This window comes from Notamacropus eugenii, chromosome 4, assembly GCF_028372415.1.
Source record: "Notamacropus eugenii isolate mMacEug1 chromosome 4, mMacEug1.pri_v2, whole genome shotgun sequence".
In the NCBI taxonomy this organism is placed as follows: domain Eukaryota; kingdom Metazoa; phylum Chordata; class Mammalia; order Diprotodontia; family Macropodidae; genus Notamacropus; species Notamacropus eugenii.
Window position 1 is genome coordinate 71,039,179 of NC_092875.1, and position 20,605 is coordinate 71,059,783.

Consider the following 20,605-nt stretch of genomic DNA (forward strand, 5'->3'; position numbering starts at 1 on the left):
CTGGTCACACAAAGACCACAGTCTAGTTTGGGAGGAGAATCTAACACCCACAACAACATTAAACAACTCAAGGCAGTGTACAATTGATTTTCTAAGCTGTATGATTCAGATGGTCTTATAAAGGCAATAGTGCTCTGTTGTAAAAAGAGCATTTGTCTCAAGTCACAGAGTTACAATGTCACAGGAACTGAGGGCTCGAAAATACCTCAAGAGCCATCTAGTCCAACCTGTCTAAGAAAGGAATCCCCACTATAACATACCTGACAAAGATCAGGCAGCCTCTGTTTAGTGACTTCCAAGAAGGGGGGTCCCACTCCCTCTCAAAAGAGCCCATTCTGCTTTGGAACAGCTCTAATCTCTACATGAGATGGATATTTCTCCCTCTTTGTTTGCTTCCCATATTCGATCTTCTGTGCTGGGAATTCCCCATGTACTCCCATGGCTCATAAGGATTCTAGCACCATTACCCAAAGAAAAAGGAAGGCAGAAGAGCCAAAATTCTTCCCAGCTCACCCAGTCTGATCCTAATAGGAAGAGTCAGAAGACCTGGGTTTGAGTCCCTGATCGGCCATCTAATAACTGTGACTTGGGCAAATCACTTGACTGCTGGAGTTCTTAGCTTCTTCATCTGCAGAAAATCTGCACTAGTTACCTCATAGGGTTGTTGTAGGAAATGCATTTCATAATACTCAAAGCACTATAGAAATGGGAGCTATTATTATTGTTGTTGTCTTGTCTTCCCCAAATAGTGGTAAGTTCTTCCAGGGCAGGAATTATCTTTATAATAATATGTAATATTATTATAAATAATAATATGTAATATTATGTAATAAATATTATAATAAATAAATATGTAATAATATGTAATAAATAATATGTAATATCCTACAGTGCCAATGCAATAAGTATCCAATAAATTTAAGTTCTATGAGGACAGAAATTATGTCTATCCAGTCTTTCCATTCACCAAACAGTGCTCTGCACATGGAGTTTAATAAATACATTTGTTGAATGAATGGATTTTCACTGAACCAATGGACTTAAGGACAATGACAAGTCTTTCATTCTCCGCTGCCTCAGAAGACAAAAATAATGACTTTTCATGTCCTGCTTTCAGATGACACCCCTGTGGCCACTGCTAAGAACATGCCTGGTGACAGTGCAGACCTCTTTGGGGATGGGGCAGCTGAAGAAGGTGGTGCTGCTAATGGGCGTCTGTGGAGAACGGTCATCATTGGTGAGCAGGAACACCGAATTGACCTCCAGATGATCAAGCCTTATATGAAGGTGGTGACCCATGGAGGTGAGTGCTGAGGATGTCTTTGGGTTCCTTTATTTTTGTCTATGATACTTTGGCTTAAACATCTGTAGGGCACATACAATTGGGCAGAAAGATTTGAAATGATTTAGAGTGCAACATCTAAGACAACCACAAGGTGGTGCTCTGCTTGAGCTGTTCTCTCTCTGACTTGCTTAATCCGCAAAACTATCCATCTCAAGTGAGTTATTGCCTGTGGACACTAGAGGACACTCAAAGCCTGAACTGTTCCTTTTAAAGGAAAGGAGCTTTTTTGCCTTTGGCTTTCATTAGCCAAAAACTTCTTTCCTTTCTCCCCATGCTACTTCCTAAATTCATATCAAAGGGATAATACATATTTTAATCTTAAATATAGTCATTGGTTCAATTATCTTGGCTCAGCCCCCATACCTTAGTATCACTCTCTCTCTGAATTTCCCTCTTCCCTCTAATCCCAATGAATTATGGCAGATGGCATCCTGCAGTTTAACTTGTGAAAAATTAATGCATAAGTTGAGAAAGGCTATCCTCCTCATCATGTGGTTATAAGCTCCTTTAGCTAGGATAGGCATCTCAGTCCTTTTCATTCTTTCCCTCATCTATTCTTCTGTGTTGGAGATTCCCCATTTGCTCCAGTGGCTCATATGAGAAGGGGAGAATGGTAGATGCTGGCAACATTACTCAAGGACAAAGGATAGCAAAAGAACAGAGATTCTTGCCAAATCATCCAGTCTGATCCTAATAGATCATTAAACTGGATTCATTGCAGCTGTTCCACAGCTTTCAGAAACTCTAAATAAAGTTGTTCATAGTGGCTTTTCTCCCCTTCATGCTCTGCAAACTCTGCCTATATTTCTTTCTCCTTCAGGCCTTGCCATTGACCTCAACTCCACTAAGTAATTTTGATGGCCATAAATCACATCCTTTTATAACATACTCTGTCACAGGAGGTCTTTTATCTAGCACAGTGCTCCCCACCCCATGTTTGGCAACCTTTTAATGTGAAGAGATGTCCCAGTATCTAATTTGCCTCATTTCCCTCTCTGATTCACCTGGGTCCTTGGAAGGCCCAAAGAGACAGACACAATAAAATAAAATTCCTCTAAGTTTCACATCTCTTTCTTTCTTTTTCTTTTTTTTCAAATTTATTTATTTGTTTTCAGTTTTCAGCAGTCACTTCTGTAAGTTTTAAATTCTCCCCCTCCATCCCCACAACAGGATGCAATCTTATATGGATTCTACACATACATTCTTATTAAACACGTTTTCACATTAGTTGTGTTGCATAGAAGAATTAAAATGAATGGGAGAAAGCATGAGTAAAACTAAATGAAACCAAACATAACAAAAGAGAAAATATTCTGCTTCATTCTGCATTCTGACTCCATAGGTGTTTCTCTGGATGTGGATGACATTTTGCAACAAGTCCTTTGGAAATGTTTTAGGTCCTTGCGTTGCTGTGGAGGACTAAGTCTATCAAAACCCTTTTTCTTTTCTTTTTTTAACTGTTCTTGGGCTATTTCAAACATGGGAGTCAGGAAATTAAGAACAAATGCCAATTCTGCCACCTACCATCTTTGTGATCCTGGTCTAATTATTATGTTTCTCAGAGCCACAGTTTTCTCATCAATCAAAAAAAGATAAAAATTGCTACTTTCTCAAGACTATAATGAGGAGAAAACAGACTAATGGGGAAAAGCTGCAGAGGCAAATTGAAGCTCATCATTAGGAAAAACTTCCTAATGATTTGGTTGTTGCTGTTCGGTCATGTCCAACTCTTCGTGACCCTGTATAGGGTTTTCTTGGCAAAGATACTGGAGTGATTTGCCATTTTCTTCTTAAGGCAAACTGACTTAAGTCAAAAATGACTTGCCCAGAGTCACATGGCTAGTGAGTGTCTGAGGTCAAATTTGAACTCGGGTCTTCCTGACTCCAAGCCCAAGACTCTATCCAATGAGCTACCTACCTGCCTCTATCATAATAACGAAAGCTCTCCAAAAGTAAAGTGGTCTGCCTCAAGAAGTAGTGGATTCTCTGTCACTAGAGGTCTCTAAACAGAAGCCCAATAGCATAGTCCAGTGGGACATTGGCTGAATGTTATGTGAACAGCAATTACCTAAAGAAACACGCCAACTTCCACTTCTTACTGCTCCTGGCTTGTTTCCTTATTAAGTCTTTCTCTGGATTCATAAGCAGTCTAGAGTTATATATAACTCAGAAATCACTTACTTTGCAGAAATTTTCTCTCTCAGATGAACTCCCCATCCCCAGCCTCATCTCAGCCTAAGCTGATGAAAATTATCCTCAGTTTCTCGTGTTAACTTATACCCTTTCCATTTCAAACAGGCTTGGACACAAGTCACTGTCAATGACTGTATGTCTTTTTTGCTTAAAAACAGATACACAAATAATCACTTATGACAAATGAAAAAACCTGAGAGACAGTTTATGGGTAATTAATAATCACTTTATTAATTAGGCTAGCTAATAATCAACAAATTGATGGTCAGTAATTTCTCTTGGAAAACTAAAGATAAAAACATGGAGAGCCTGAAAATCTTAATTTCTTTTTAAATTAAATGCCCCCTGAGAAGTGAAAATCATCCTTAATTCATGGACATTTAATGAGGTGGTGGGCTAGAAGTCTTCAGCTCCTCCTGCTGAGAACATCATGAGACTCAGCCACCTGCAGCAATCTGGACAAAGGAATTCATCTCCACCTAGATCACTCTGGTTGGTATTCTCCTTTATGAGGTTGGTCACCCTAAATTCTAATGAAGGGGCAGAAGGACACAGCTGTTCTCCTTATGGCAAGAACTTGCCCAGACTGGATTTTGTTTACACTCTAAACTGAAGTAATGTCTCCTAGTTGGGTAAAGTCTGGCCCAAGATTGAGGAGCTTGTTCCCTGAGGGTTAGGGCAATCTCATCAATCAGTCACATCCTGCAAAGATTGACTGTTTTACAGACACTGGGCATTAGATGAGGAAACAAAAGGAGAAAAGCCTGGATTGCAATTTAATAGCTGATTATTACTATAATAGGAAAATAATAATTTCTCTCACACTTGAAGAGGTTTCTATTTGTACACTATGATGAAAACAGCCAAAGGGCCAAGGGGAGGTGTCAACCCCTTTGTCTCCTCCGCCTCTCCTCTCATCAGTTGGAGGGGAGCTAGAAAGTGAAGTGGGAAAGAGGAGCTCAGATTTTCCTAGACATCACTGCAGAGAAGGAAGGAAGGAAGGAAGGAAGGAAGGAAGGAAGGAAGGAAGGAAGGAAGGAAGGAAGGAAGGAAGGAAGGAAGGAAGGAAGGAAGGAAGGAAGGAAGGAGGGAGGGGAGGAAGGAAACAAGCATTTATTAAGCACTTGCCCTGTGCCTGGCACTGTGCTAACACACACCTGTGGGAGGAGTTCAGATAGAATTATATACAGTCGCAGAGGACCTTAGAAAATTCACTTGTCAAGGATGTTGTATGTCCTACAAGTAAAAATTGTAGTAGATGATCTTTGACATACATTCTAGCCCTGATATTTTATGTGAAGCACTTACAAACATGGAAGTACCTTTCCAAAAAAATGATTCTTTACATTTCTGTGATTTCCTGGATGCAGATACTGTCTCCACCAACATAAATTACATTGCACCCTATGCCTCAGTACACAGTTGTCATGCATCACGGTCATGGCCCTACTTAGTCTGGTCCTTGGATAATAATGATACTGTCTGTATCAGGCCCATAATAAAAATAAAATGGAATAATAATCATTTCACTAGCTGAAGGCAGAGAACTAGGCTTCTCTGGGTCCATTTCAGCTCTAGCATAGAGGAGCATTAAGTAGCATAATTCATGGCCTTGTGAAATGTTGGTAGTGGAGGGCATATTAGGGACTCTGGAGGGAAGGAATGGACTCATGAAACATTTGAGAAATACACAGGTTGGAGAGTTGGGAAAGAAGGCAGGAAAGTACTGACTTGCTTCAAATTTATGCACTAATAAAGAGTTGGAAGAACCACGAAGGGCACTGAATCTGTCTGTAGTGTTCACTCTGTAATACACTGTCTATTTTTTCTTCCAGGGTACTATGGTGAAGGTCTGAATGCTATCATCGTCTTTGCAGCCTGCTATCTCCCTGACAGTAACTCTCCGGATTACCATTACATAATGGAAAATCTCTTCTTGTAAGTTGGGTCAAGCAGAAGCGGATTTCAGCCTCACAGAAGCCTTCTGGCATGGGGCTGCAGACTTGTCTGGGAATGAGATGACTTTTATGATGAATACTCAACTGGGTGTAGAAGGAGATGCAAAATTTGGATGATCCCTACATCTGTGGCACTACTGGGGAAATAAGACAAATATAGATAACTGCATTTTATGGTACTGTAAGTTGCTTATAGAGAGGTGCCAAGGTGCTGTCACAGACCTAAAGAGGACCCCCCAAATCGCTTCTTTGGCAGGTGGCATTTAAGTAAGGGAGGCAGCATGATGTAGTAATAAGTGGGACCTGAGTTCAAAGTCTATCTCTGACATTCTCTGGGTGACCACAGGCAACTAAATTAATCTCTCTGAGTCTGAATTTCCTCATCTGTTAAATGATTATAAAATGCACAATAAAAGTCACAGGCTTGTTGAGAGTATCAAATGAAATCATATATGTAAAATGATACATAATCATAAGTTATTATTACTTGAGCTTTAAAAGATGATTAGAAAGTCAACAGGCAAAGAAGGGAAAGGAGGGCATTGCAGACATGACAACAGCATGAGCAAAGGTAGTAAGATAGTAAAGCCTAGGCTGAGCTCAGGCCACAGAGAGTTGTCCAGGTTGAGTCATAGAGTATATGGAAAGAAGTCATATGAGATAAGGTTGGAAAGACAGGATGGTGCCAGATTGTAAAGGTCCTTGAACCTTACAAACAAAGGAGTCTGAATTTCTACCTCTGTGGATGAGAGGGGAGCAGTGAAGGATTTTGAATACTTGGGCCTCTGACTTTCATGCAGTCATAGCTTTAAAAACTGGAAGATAACCAGAGGTCATCTAGTACAAGCCCTTGATTTTAAAGATGTGAAAAGTGAGAAGTGACTTCCCCAAGATCACATGGGTATGACAGAATCACCAAATTCTAGAGATGGAAAGGACCAGCTCTTTGCATGGAGGAGACAGAGAGGGCAAGAGGTGTTTGGGGGATTTGTCCTAAATTCTAAGAACCTCTATCTGATGAAGTCCCGCACCTCCCCCCTTACTCCAAAGCACAACTAAGATGGCATGGAGCCTTCCCTGACTTCTCCCTAGGGGAAAGTATATCTTCCTCCTCAAATTCTTCATTGTATTTAGTGGACTCTCCTTTGCCTGATGATAGTAATTACAGCAATAATAATAATAGCTAGGATTTATACAGCACTTTAAGATTTGCAAAGCACTTTACACTTTTATTCATTTAATCCTCACAACACCCCCTTATGGTAGGTATTATTATTACCCCCATTTTATAATGGGGAAAGCAAGGCAGACAATGTTAAGTGACTTGCCCAGCAACTAAAAAACCTGAAACAAGATTTGAACTCGGGTCTTCCTGACTCCAAGTCCTGTATTCTATTCGCAGCATCACCTAGTAAATCTGCATACATTCTACCTTATTTACATATATGTAAATATATATGTAAATTCCTTCCCACCTCCCCATTAGAATATAAGCTCTCTGAGGTCAGGAACAGCAGCATACTTTTTCATCTCTTTATCCCTAGAGCCAAGCCCAAGGCCTTGCACATAGTAAATATTTAAGAGATGTTTGCTACATTTAATTGAATCTTACTTTCCAAAATAATTCTATAGTTCTGTGTATGAGAATAAAGTGGCCCTTCACCTGAGGATCCAGACTCAGCTCTATGCTTGGCCAATGTGCAGCCCTGTTACTGACCGTAAATCATAGCCGTAGCTCCCACATCCATCCAAAATCATCCCAATTGCCAGCAGTGCGTAGGTCCTTATTAATATCAGTCTGTCTTTAGTAGTGAGCACTGCCCAGGATGACAGGTCCTCCTAGTGGCAAGAACAGGTGACCAAAGTGGAGACAATATCTAGGAAATAGACTCTTAGAATGTTAGAGCTGAGGGGAAACTTAGGAACATCTAGTCTGATCCCTGCATTTTCACTGATGAAAGAAGCAACTAGGTCATGCAGTAGATGGAGGGATGGGCCTCAAAACAAGAAAGCCTGACTTCAAATCCAGCCCTAAATACTTACCAGCTGTGTGATCCCGGGTATGTCACTTAATCTCTGTTTGCCTCAGTTTGCTCAGCTGTAAAAATAGGGATAATAACATACAAGATTGTCATGAAAACCAAATGAGATAATATTTATAAAACATTTACCACAGTATCTAGCACATATTAGATGCTATATAAATGTTTATTCCTTCCCTTACTGCTGAGGAAACTGAAGCCAGGAAGGTAAAAATATTTGCCAAAGGATGTTAGGCAAACTCCTGGTAAAGCTAGAACAAGAATCCAGGTTTCCTAAACTCCCCCACCACAAATGCTGCCTCTCTGTGTCTATTTACAAAAATTGGTGCATGCTGTGGACCCACCCACCCTCATCATGTGTACACAAGAGACGAAATAGATAGTTGCATCCTGAGTTAGCATCAAGAAGAACAAGGGTAGGCAAAGGGCTAATGGCCATCCTCATCAGCAATATCACACACCAATGGCTGACACAAGTGGACAGTGGCTGTGAGGGTGAGGGGCTGCTGAACCAGTGTCAGAGGCAAGTATCTGGTTACAGAAAACAGAGGCATCATACTCACAGATTCCTGACTTTGGTTCCCAGGTATGTCATTAGCAGTTTGGAGCTCCTTGTGGCTGAAGATTATATGATTGTGTACCTGAATGGCGCCACCCCACGGCGGAGGATGCCAGGGATTGGCTGGCTGAAGAAATGTTATCAGATGATTGACAGAAGGTGAGTACCAGGTGAACTAATGTTACTGTGGAAAAAATGCTGGATTTGGAGTCAACAAGGAAGGGGTTCAAGCCCCAGTTTGCTCAACTGAAGTATTATGTGACTCTGAACAAATCACTTACCCAGTCTGTGACTCAGTTTCCTCATCTGTAAAATGAGAGGATTAGGCTTAGTTGATCTAAATGAGAGAGGTCCTTAAACTTGGATTGGAAAAAAATTAATCTTTATTTTCACCAACTCTTAGTTTTCTTTATGATCCTTTATGCATTTAAAAACATTATTCTGAGAAGGTCTCATTGGCTTAGCCAAACTGCCTGGGTTAGATGATTACCAAAATCCATACTAACTCTAAAATGCTCTCTCTTAAGACCTAATAGCCTTTCCAATTCTGCCATTTCTGTGTTCTAAGGGCCCTTCTAAATCTGCCATTCTACAACCATTAGTATTAGATATTATTGTGTCAATACACCTAGGTTGTATGATTTCACTGACATGGAAATTCCCTCTAACTTCTCAGACCACCACCTCGCTGTAGCCTATAGGTCTGAAAGAGTTGCCTGAGAGACAGAGAGATTAGATGATTTGCCCACATTCAAGGGCAGGGTTTGAATGTTTAAGATACTTTTATATTACCCGGAGCATTATAATAATAATATTAGCTAGCATTTATATGACATTTTATAGTCTGCAAAACACTTTGCAAATGTTATCTCATTTCATCCTCATAAAACCCTGGGAGGTAGGTACTATTTTTACCCCTATTTTACAGATGAGGAATCTGAGACAGGCAGAGTGTCTAAGGTTGAATTTGAACTCTTCCAGACTCCAGGTCCAGCACTCTATCCACTGTACCAACTAGCTAACTCATTGTATAGTAGCATTATGTCTTATACAAGGTGGGTAAAGAAATATATGTCAATCACTGAGCTTGCTGGCAAACACGTATGATCCCTGCTACCTAGAAGGCTGGAGTGAGTAGATAGCTTGAACTTGGGAGTTCTGAGCTGCAGTAGGCTAAGTTGATATCTGAAATCCAATATATTTGAACTCCAAGGAGCAAGGGACCACCAGTCTGCCTAAGGAGAGGCAAACTGGCCCATGTGAGAAACAAAGTACTTCAAAGCTTCTATGCTGATCAGTAGTAGAGCTGAGGCAGTGAATGAGGTGTAGCATTTCCAGCCTGAACAAAATTATGAGTCCCTGTCTAGAAAGAGTAAAAGGAAGGAAGGAAGGAAGGAGGAAGGGAGAGAAAAAGGAGGGAAGCAAGGAGGGAAGGAAGGAAAGAAGGAAGGGAGGAAAGAAGGAAGGAAGGAAGGAAGGAAGGAAGGAAGGAAGGAAGGAAGGAAGGAAGGAAGGAAGGGAGGGAGGGAGGAAAGAAGGAAGGAAAGAAGGAAGGAAGGAAGGAAGGAAAGAGAATATAAAATTATGTTTGTTGATTGAATGAATCTTCTTTTTTTTCCTTTTTACCTTTTCCAACAGGCTTCGGAAAAACCTGAAATCCTTAATCATTGTCCACCCCTCTTGGTTTATTCGAACAGTGTTGGCCATCTCCAGACCCTTCATCAGGTAAACAAGGAACCTTCTGACCAGTGTGGGTCAAGGGGTGAAGCAAAGAGGAGTCTCTCCAACAGAGGTCACTGATCTCTGACATGTAAGGCCAAAAAGCAGCTGAATTGAACAGCAATGGAAATGTGGCAAAGTGTAAAGAGCATTGGCCTTAGAGTCAAGTCCCTGCTCTGCCACTTGCTGGTTGTGTGAACTTCGGCAGGTTTCTTAGAATCGTAGATTTGAAGATGCACAGGACTCTAAAGACCATCAAGTACAACTCTTTTATTTTATAGTTAAGGAAACGGAGGCCCACAGAGACAAGGTCACACAGGCAAGAAGTGGTAGATCCAAAATTTGAACACAGGTCCAGGACTGCAAATATAGGGCTTTTTCCACTGTAACATGCTCTTCCCATCTCCCGGCTGAGTTTCACTTTCCCTATATGTAAAAGGAAAGAATTGTGAATGGTCTCTGAAGTTCCTTCTAGATTTGATTCAGTAAATCGGCCCCCTTGGGCATTAGTGAAGGCCGACTCTGCCCCCAGTCTCTGTTGTAAGATAATGTATACCCATCTTAAAGCAAGTCATCATCAACACCATCTTCATCATCATCTCTGGAGATGATAGGGATGATTAGAAGTGATATCTGGATGACTGTCTGTCAGTTATGCTGTAGAAGGTATGTCTACATGCGTTAGGTGACCTCTAATATCCCTTCCAGCTCTGAGGTCCATTATTCATTCTCTATCTGCCCTTTGCTAGCTATATGATCATGGGCAAGTCGTTTCTCTAGCCCTATATTTCCTCATTGATACAGCAAGGGGCTTGCACTAGATCGGGTATTTGTAACCTTTTAATGTGTCCTGGCAATTGTTCCTTTGGCAATATGGTGGAACTTATGGACCCCTTCTTGGAATTGTGTTCTTAAATGCATAATATAAAATACATAGAATTACAAAGGAAACCACTTATATTGAAATATTGTTATCAAAACTTAAAAAAAAAGTTCAGGGACCCCCCCCCCCAGGTTAAGAACTCCTGAACTAAATGATCCCTAGATTGTCCCTCAGACTCTAAAATATTTGATCACTTTTCATCACTCACCTCCCACCAACTGTGATCAATTTTACCTGCAACTCCATTGTATTTTCTTCCTAGTGTGAAGTTTATCAGTAAGATCCAATATGTGCACAGCCTAGAAGAACTGGAACAACTCATTCCCATGGAACATGTGCAGATTCCCGACTGCATCCAACAGTAAGTGTTAGTTTTGCCCCAAAGCCTGAAATGCTCACCTCCTCCAGAGCACCCTCTCCATGACCTGTCTTGCCAGATCCCATCAAGACCTCTCAGGACTCCAGCTCTTATATACTCAGAGTACATCAGAAGCATTGTGTCCTCTCCTGGGAACCACACTTGAAATGCAAAATCCTCCACTCAGGTCTCCCTCCCATTCTTCCCTGAGGCCTAGAGGGGGATTCCAGCCTTTCAAAAAATTGTGCCAATGGAATGAATTCAAGCTGGGACAGGTTTCACCAACTGAGAAAGGCTTCATATAGGGGGTCTCATGATGGACTGATATATCTCTTGGTGGAAGGGCCAGTGACTTTCATCATCAGAATGCTGGTTACCAGGTGATGGTGTGTGTGTATGTGTGTGAGTATGTGTGTGTGTGTGTATGTGTAGAAATTTATGAAACTATCTGATAAGGGATGTAGAGTACTACAATCTCAGTTAATGGTAGCATTTCTCATACCAATGAAATAAGAGATCCTTCAAAGTCCATACAAGCAAGTTCTTTGGAATGAGTAAGAATTCAAAGGAAAGAACTAAGATGAAGAGGCATCTGGAAACCATGTCTTATGATGAATAGTTGAAAGAACTAAAGGTACTTAAATTGGAAAAGAGAAGATTTAGTTGAAGGGAAAGGACAACACACACGATCCTTGTCTACATATTTAAAGGGCCATCATATAGAAGGAATGAGTGTGTTTTGTAGCTCGAATGGGGACCGTGGGATCTCAGGGTTGGAAGAAACCTCAGAAGGACTTGACATTCAGCACTATGGTCATCTGGTCTCCACCTGAACAATCGCAATGATGGGAAATTTAGCTCTCCTTAGACAGCCCATTCCACTTTTAGACAGCCCTGATTGCTACAATATTTATCCTTGCATCAAGTCAAAATTTGACTCTGGAGCTCTTACCCTTTCCTGTCTCTGCCTCATCTACCTGATGTCCCCAATCCCTTCTAACAGCAAGACTTGATGATTCTGTCCTGTGTCTCAGAATATTGGAGCTATTCAAGTTTGACTGCTATTAGTCAGAAAGCATTTACTAGACACGTAAAACAAGTGTCAGGCACTGTGCTAAGCACTAGAAAAACAAAGAAAGAAAAGGGGGGAAAGTCCCTAAGCTTAAGGAGTTTACATACTCTACTGGGGAAGACAACATAAACATAATTATTTGCAGATGAGACACATATGGTGTAAATAGGTAATCTCAGAGAAGAGGTGCTAGCAGTGGGTAGGCTAGGGAAAAGCCTCCTGCATAAGGTAGGATGTCAGTTAAATCTGGAAGGAAGTCAGGATTCTGCTATAAGGAGGGAGAACATTCCAGGCATGGAGGTCAGTTGGTAAAAATGCACAGAATTGGAGGATGGAGTGTTGTGTGCAAGGAATACCAAGAAGGCCATTGTAGCTGGATCACAGAATCCATGGAAGGGAGTAAAGCTCTTGGACCAAGAGCAGTCCCCAAGCCCTCTTGATTTAATTCTGTGCAGTACCGTTAACTCCAAGTATCTCTCAACATCTGACAGCCAGGGTCCTGTTCCTGAGTGCATGAGGAAGAGCTCAGAAAAGTCATTTAGGTCACCATCATTGCATCTTTAACAGCGTCACTGTCATCTGTGATGTTCTTTGTGCCTACAGCTTCATGGTGCTTCCATGATCCGTGCACCACACAAAGAAAACAGGTTGCCCATGTAACCAAATCCCCAACAGCTGTACAGAGAGGCCTCACCTAGGTTTCTTTCTCTCCTTCTTGTCAAGGCAATCGGCTCTATAACCACAGTATAAGGATGAGCTTGGGGAATACCAGCCCAGAATTTTTCTATCTCCCCATCTTTGTCTATGTTAGCCATGCAGCATTCAACTGAGAAATCATCTTCATTAGTTAGTACAGCTGGTAGCTGCCCTGCCTCTCTGACTATATTAACATGAGCAATAGTAGATGTAAAAATTTACTGTATATTTTCATCTTATTAGGATATAAAAATAAAATATGCTCTCGACCTAAGGGCATCTAATGTGTTCCAGAACAGAAGGGTGTAGGACTTCTCCTCATGTTGCTGCATATAGCTATGAGCTATGTCTTATGCTTTTCTTTCTTTCAGATATGAAGAAGAAAGAATCAGGGCCAGGAGAGAAAGGTATGTAACACTTTTGTGCATGCAGGCAGGAGGGCTTTGGGGAGGAGTTGGTGGCCATATTGGAATCTAGTAACCAACATCCTATATATAACTCTACTACCAGTAGAATGAGCATAAAGCAGATTTACAAAATCCTGGAATCCACCATGTTATCAGGAAAAATGAAGTGTTCCTTAAAAAATAAATGGAAGAGGTCTTTGATGTAAAAATAAAGGAAAAAAGGGATCTAAAGAGATAGGATATTCTGACCCACATGAAGAGTTTGATTGACCAATTAATGAATATGACATAGAGAGGAAAGGAAGAAGGAATACTGAGCACTTGGACATGAGTAATTGAGATAAGGCCCCTCCTGTAAATCACAGGTTCTTAACTTGGAGTACATGAAATTGGGATAAATATAGATATACACACATGGATATATGTGTATCACACATATACATATATATATATTGTTGTTGTCCAGTCATTTTCAGTTGTATCTGACCTTTCATGACCTTATCTGAGGTTTTCTTGGCAAAGATACTGGAATGGTTTGCCATCTCCTTTTCCAGCTCATTTTACAGATGAGAAAACTGAGGCAGAGTTAAGTGACTTCCCCAAGGTCACATAGCTAGTAAGTATCCGAGGCCAGATTTCAACTCAGGAAGATGAGTCTTCCTGACTCCAAGCCACCTAGTACCCCCCACACATACACATACATATTCACACATGCCTATATATGTATATATTGATAACCATACATCAGTAGAATTGGTTTCCTTTGCATTTTATTTCTTGCGCTTAAAAATGTTATTTTGAGAAAGGATCCACAGGTTTTCCTAGACTGATAAAGGATTTCATAATACCCATGCTGTAGATGGAAAAGCTAGATTCTCTAAAGAGAAAGAATCTGCTTAGATGCTAAGGAATCCTGCTGTAGATTCACAGGTGATACCAGGAGATAGAGGCAGAGGAAGAAAAGATGAGTAGAGGCGGATGATAACTTTTTACCAATAGGTACTGAGGCTCATGTTTGGCGACATTACATGAACAATTAAAAAGCTCAGCATGTATCTTGCATGTGATAGAAGGGCCTCCCAAGACGTGTTAAACCAGATGACCACTCGTTGCTTCTAATAGTTTACATGGGGACAAATGACACTGTCAAAAGAAACCTTGAAAATATTGTTAGAAATTTTGAAATTCCTCTAAGGAAAAAAAAAGCTGTGTTCAATTTTGGGGGTTTTTGGTGTTATGATTTTTAGTTTTGTTAGGTCTAAGAAGAAAATCAAATAAAACATAGAATCAGGTTTTGGAGTAGAAGAATCAATGAGAAAGAAGGTAGAACCATTCAACGCTTATTTAGGGAATAACTATTTATTAAATATGTACAGTGTGCCAAAGCCTGTGCTAAGTACTGCAGAAATATAATTTGATTTGTTCTTTAACTTCTGTTTTCTCTGCCAAGGGCAATGATGTAAGACTGTGAATGATGAAACAAAAATTATTAATAGAGAATCAAAACCCATGATGAATGAGGAGAGAGTATCCACTCCAAAGGACATACATACATACATATATATATATATACACACACACACATATATGCATATATACACATGTATGTATATATGTATATATGTATGTATGTATATTAGCATTAGTACTATCTAGATTCGGTGCCTGCCTATCTTGCCCTCAATGAATTCAAGTCACCAAGACTGGACAAGTTACATCCTTGGAAACTGAAAGTGACAAAAGTGACTGCTGAGATGCCCACGATGATGCAACAGGACTAGGGACAGAAAAATACCTTGATTTTCTAGGAAAGAGCCAAGAGCAAAGTCTTCCCCAGTGGACTCACCTTGGAATCTTGATGTGAGGATTTACAAATGGAAACCGTGATGACTAAGAAGCAGCACATATTGACTAATGACTGACTAACCTCACTGCCATTTTTGATAGGTTTAGGAAATACCATAGGCTTACCATAGTCCACCGTTTGACAGAGTATCTCGGGGAGAACTTTCTTTTTTTTTTTTAATTAAATTTATTTATTTAACTTTTCACAAAATTTTGGGTTACAAATTTTCTCCCCTTTTATCCCCTCCCCCCCCCAAACACCAAGCATTCTAATTGCCCCTATGACCAATCTGCTCTCTCTTCTATCATCCCTCTCTGCCCTTGTCTCCATCTTCTCTTTTGTCCTGTAGGGCCAGATAGCTTTCTATACCCCTTTACCTGTGTTTCTTATTTCCTAGTGGCAAGAACATTACTCGACAGTTGATCCTAACACTTTGAGTTCCAACTTCTTTACCTCCCTCCCTCTCCACCCCTTCCCTTTGGAAGGCAAGCAATTCAATATAGGCCAAATCTGTGTAGTTTTGCAAATGACTTCCATAATAGTTGTGTTGTATAGGACTAACTATATTTCCCTCCATCCTATCCTGTCCCCCATTACTTCTATTCTCTTTTGATCCTATCCCTCCCCATGAGTGTCAACCTCAAATTGCACTCTCCTCCCCATGCCCTCCCTTATCATCCCCCCCACCCTGCTTATCCCCTTATCCCCCACTTTCCTGTATTGTAAGATAGGTTTTCCTACCAAAATGAGTGTGCATTTTATTCTTTCCTTTAGAATGTGATGAGAGTAGACTTCATGTTTTTCTCTCACCTCCCCTCTTTATCCCTCCACTAATGAGTCTTTTGCTTGCCTCTTTTATAAGAGATAATTTGCCCCATTCCATTTCTCCCTTTCTCCTCTGAATATATTTCTCTCTCACTGCTTGATTTCATTTTTTTAAGATATGATCCCATCCTCTTCAATTCACTCTGTGCACTCTGTCTCTATGTGTGTGTGCATGTGTGCATGTGTGTGTGTGTAATCCCACACAGTACCCAGATACTGAAAAGTTTCAAGAGTTACAAATATTGTCTTTCCATGTAGGGATGTAAACAGTTCAACTTTAGTAAGTCCCTTATGACTTCTCTTTGCTGTTCACCTTTTCCTGGTTCTCTTCATTCTTGTGTTTGAAAGTCAAATTTTCTTTTCAGCTCTGGTCTTTTCATCAAGAATGCTTGAAAATCCTCTATTTCATTGAAAGACCAATTTTTCCCCTGAAGTATTATACTCAGTTTTGCTGGGTAGGTGATTCTTGGTTTTAGTCCTAGTTCCTTTGACTTCTGGAATATCCTATTCCATGCCCTTCGATCCCTTAATGTAGAGGCTGCTAGATCTTGTGTTATCCTGATTGTATTTCCACAATACTTGAATTGTTTCTTTTTAGCTGCTTGCAATATTTTCTCCTTGACCTGGGAACTCTGGAATTTGGCCACAATGTTCCTAGGAGTTTCTCTTTTTGGATCTCTTTCAGGCAGTATTCTGTGGATTCCTTGAATATTTATTTTGCCCTCTGGTTCTAGAATCTCAGGGCAGTTTTCCTTGATAATTTCATGAAAGATGATGTCTAGGCTCTTTTTTTGATCATGGCTTTCAGGTAGTCCCATAATTTTTAAATTGTCTCTCCTGGATCTATTTTCCAGGTCAGTTGTTTTTCCAATGAGATATTTCACATTATCTTCCATTTTTCCATTCTTTTGGTTTTGTTTTGTGATTTCTTGCTTTCTCATAAAGTCATTAGCCTCCATCTGTTCCATTCTAATTTTGAAAGAACTATTTTCTTCAGTGAGCTTTTGAATCTCCTTTTCCATCTGGCTAATTCTGCTTTTGAAAGCATTCTTCTCCTCATTGGCTTCTTGAACCTCTTTTGTCAATTGAGTTAGCCTATTTTTCAAGGTGTTATTTTCTTCAACTTTTTTGGGGTCTCCTTTAGCAGGGAGCTGACCTGCTGTTCATGCTTTGACTGCATGTCTCTCATTTCTCTTCCCAGCTTTTCCTCCACCTCTCTAACTTGATTTTCAAAATTCTTTTTGAGCTCTTCCATGGTCTGAGCCCATTGGGTGGGCTGGGACACAGAAGCCTTGACTTCTGTGTCTTTGCCTGATGGTAAGCATTGTTCTTCCTCATCAGAAAGGAAGGGAGGAAATGCCTGTTCACCAAGAAAGTAACCTTCTATAGTCTTATTTCTTTTCCCTTTTCTGGGCATTTTCCCAGCCAGTGACTTGACCTCTGAATATTCTCCTCACACCCACCTCGCCTCCTGATCCTCCCAGCCAAAGTTTGGGGTCTGAGATTCAAATGCTGCTTCCAGCCTCAGGGCTTTTGGCGGGGGCAGGGCTGCTATTCAGTGTGAGATTAAGTTCAAGTGCTCAGGTCGGGGCAGGGCCGCCTCTCAGGCCCAGTTCCCTCAGGGGGTTTATGCCCAGACCTTCAACAATGGATCCAGGCTCCTGCCTGCTTGGGGAGCCCTGGTCTGCCGCCGCCTCCCAGCCTCTGCTTCCCGAGGGGGCCCGAGCTATGGGGGCACCCCACTCCCCTCTCGACCCGCCAAAGAGACTCTCTCACCAACCCCCATCACCTGTGGGTGGAGGGACTTGTGCAGCCACTGGAGATCCCATCCCTGAAGCCTGCTCGGATCTCTTCCTCTCGGCGCTGCGGCCGCGGCAGGTCTGGGCTGGGCTCTGTGTCTGCAGTGTGATGGACCTTTTGCGAGAGGTTTGCAGTCCCTCTGGAACAGAAATCTCCTTCGCCCCACTGTTCTGTGGCCTCACTGCTCCAGAATTCGCCGTGAGTTACTTTATACAGATGTTGTATTGGTTGTGGGTTCGGAGCTATGTGTATTTGCGTCTTTCTACTCTGCCATCTTGGCTCCGCCCCCGAGAACTTTCTTATGAAAAAGATGAACAGATCTGGATAGCTGAGCATGTGCATTCAAATGGATTCAGAGCCACTTATTTTGACCAGACTCCAAGAGTTATCAAAAATATGTCGAGATCAGATTGGAGGGAGATCTAATTGAGGGTCTCAAGAATCTGTTCTTGGTCCCATGCTAGTACTACTTTTATCAATGACTGCATATGTATGCACATGCACATAAATACATATGTGTATACTACATATGTATATTTGTACACATGTATATATGTATGTATAACATATACACAGTGTGTCCTAAAAATCTCAGTGTAGTTTTCTGTTATTAAAAGGTTTAAATTGCATTAAGACTTTTGGAGCACTAGATTGGATAGATAGACAGACAGACAGACAGACAGACAGATAGATAAATAGATAGATAGACAGATTTACATCCCTTCTCTCCTCTGACCCTGCCACCATCCTAGTGCAGGCCCTCATTACCTTATGCCTTGATTACTACAACAGCCCACTAGAGAGTCTCTCCTTCCTCCAATCCAATCTTTGTTCAGCCACTAATGTGATTTTCCTAAAGTACAGGTCAGATCGCGTCACATACACACACACACACACAGCACTCAATAAACTCAGGTGGCTCCCTGTCACCTCCAAGATCAAATACAAAATTCTCTGTTTAACATTCAAAGCCCTGCATAACCTAGCCCCTTCCTACCTTTCTGATATTCTTGCACTTTCACTCTTCAACTCTTCGATCCAGTGACGCTGGCCTCCTGATTGTTACATGAACAGGACCCTCCCTTTCTCAGCATTTTCTCTAGCCAGCTCCATGCTTGGAATGCTCTCCCACCTCTATTCTGACTACTGACCTTCTCCAGGAAGCCTTCCCTAACCCCTCTTAATTCCAGTACTTTCCACCTTTTAATTATTTCATATTTATCCTCTATATAGTTTGTTTCGTATATAGTTGTTTACATTTTGTCTTCCCCGTTAGATTGTAAGCTGCTTGAGAGCTTTTTCTATCCCTAGTACTTAGCACAGTGCTTGGCACATAGTAGGTGATTAATAAATGCTTAGTAATTAATTGATATAGAAATAGATATAGATTAATTTGGAAGATTTGTCAAAGAATTATGAAAACCATAGCATAGAAAGATTGTTATGGGTGTGCATGTGGATTTAGATAATGAGAGCACCAAAGCAAGGAAGTGTGCATAAGGAACTTGGGATCCATGAAGGTGCATTTGAGACTTGGGATGGGAGCATAGCTCTCACCTAAAAGGGAGTGACCGTGCTTGTGAGAACTTGAGAGCCATGGTACTTTGGAGCAATACCCTTAGAGGAATAGAGGCCCGAGAGTCTGTGCCTCAGGCCGGCTGTGACCTGGTCAATCAGATCCCAAACACACTATCTTCGTGTATGAAGTAAGCCATGATGAAAAGTTGGAAGATCCAATTTTGGCCTATATAGTGATTATGTGAATAGGGACTCTTCTTAGTTTCTGTTTTCAGAGGAAATTCCCCTTGGGAGGGGCTGAGGTGGGCCTGGGTGACATAAGGCACTGGGGGGATATGACAAGTGGAGACCTTCAGGAGGGTGGATAACCACATGGTGGAGATGTATGCATGTCTATTAGAGGAGGGGGGTTCCTATTCATCTCACAGTCTAGATGCCCTCTGAGGCCATCTTAACCCCCTGAGTCTCTGAGTTCCCAGGATCACAAATATGCTTGGTTCCTTACAGGGCAGAAGAAAAGCCAGAGACAATGGAGGAAAGGTAAATAATTGATTGTGGTGCAATATCTGATAACAGTAAATAGTTCTTTTCTATGGCACTTTGAGGTTTAAAAATCACTTTCTTCCCAATATGCCCTGTGAAGTAAGTCAGGCAAGGATGATTTTCCCCATTTTACAGATGGGGAAACTGAGGCTTGTGATCCATCATAACCCTAAAGGCCTGAGGTCACACAGCTAACAAGTGTCAAAAATAGGTCTTGTGACTCAAAGTCACAAGAAACAGCCTGGCATAACAAGCAGGACCATGAATTTAGAGTCAGAAGACATACAATCAAATGCCAGCTCTATAATTCACCCACTATATGACCTTAGAAGTCACTTCCCTTCTCTAGACCTCAGTTTCCCCAGCTAGATTATAGAATGTCTAAGGATGTACAAGGATATTGTTGCAGTTCTAAATCCTGTCTTCCTCAGTCCTAGTTTCTTTCCATCATACCTTGATGGTGAATGCCTTTACCAATACCAATCTAGAAGGTCAGCAAAGAGTAAGATCCCTCAAGGGAAGGAATGGAGAGGAAAAGAAGCACATGGCAGTCACTCTACAACTACACATAAAAAATTATTAAAAATTAATCTGGTACTTCCCCCCAAAATGAAAATGAATGTTGTATGATTATCATGACCAAACTTGACCCCAGTAGTAATAAAATGCACCTCCCTCCCTCCTTCCATTGATTGAAGAGTTAGGGGACTATTAGTGTGGAACATTGCATATACTTCCAAACTCAGGTGGTATGTTGATTAATTTTTCTGCTTTTTTGCTCTTTCTCTTTTACTCTTTGTTACAAGGTTAAGGGGAGGGGCAGGAGAGAAGAGAGGGATAT

General features: G+C 41.1%; 1 protein-coding gene and 1 long non-coding RNA gene across 8 annotated transcripts in view; one reads left to right on the plus strand and one right to left on the minus strand.

Annotated features, from left to right (window-relative positions):
- The window catches only part of ATCAY (ATCAY kinesin light chain interacting caytaxin), a 51,856-nt gene that overhangs the window by 25,367 nt on the left and 5,884 nt on the right, over positions 1-20,605 (plus strand). For 2 of the 3 annotated variants that reach the window (XM_072601781.1, XM_072601782.1), the window contains exons 2-8: positions 1,118-1,303; positions 5,374-5,476; positions 8,125-8,256; positions 9,736-9,822; positions 10,962-11,060; positions 13,197-13,232; positions 19,729-19,761. In XM_072601781.1, the coding sequence (XP_072457882.1) occupies positions 1,118-1,303; positions 5,374-5,476; positions 8,125-8,256; positions 9,736-9,822; positions 10,962-11,060; positions 13,197-13,232; positions 19,729-19,761 (676 nt within the window). Of the gene's footprint in view, positions 1-1,117; positions 1,304-5,373; positions 5,477-8,124; positions 8,257-9,735; positions 9,823-10,961; positions 11,061-13,196; positions 13,233-19,728; positions 19,766-20,605 lie in introns of those variants that run through there. The other variant, XM_072601783.1, reaches the window with a different exon arrangement.
- LOC140499867 (uncharacterized) overlaps positions 1-20,605 on the minus strand; it is an 89,620-nt gene that overhangs the window by 9,306 nt on the left and 59,709 nt on the right. For 2 of the 5 annotated variants that reach the window (XR_011965570.1, XR_011965566.1), the window contains exon 5: positions 7,540-10,242. This is a non-coding gene — a long non-coding RNA (uncharacterized lncRNA). Of the gene's footprint in view, positions 1-1,238; positions 7,336-7,539; positions 10,243-20,605 lie in introns of those variants that run through there. The other 3 variants (XR_011965569.1, XR_011965567.1, XR_011965568.1) reach the window with 3 other exon arrangements.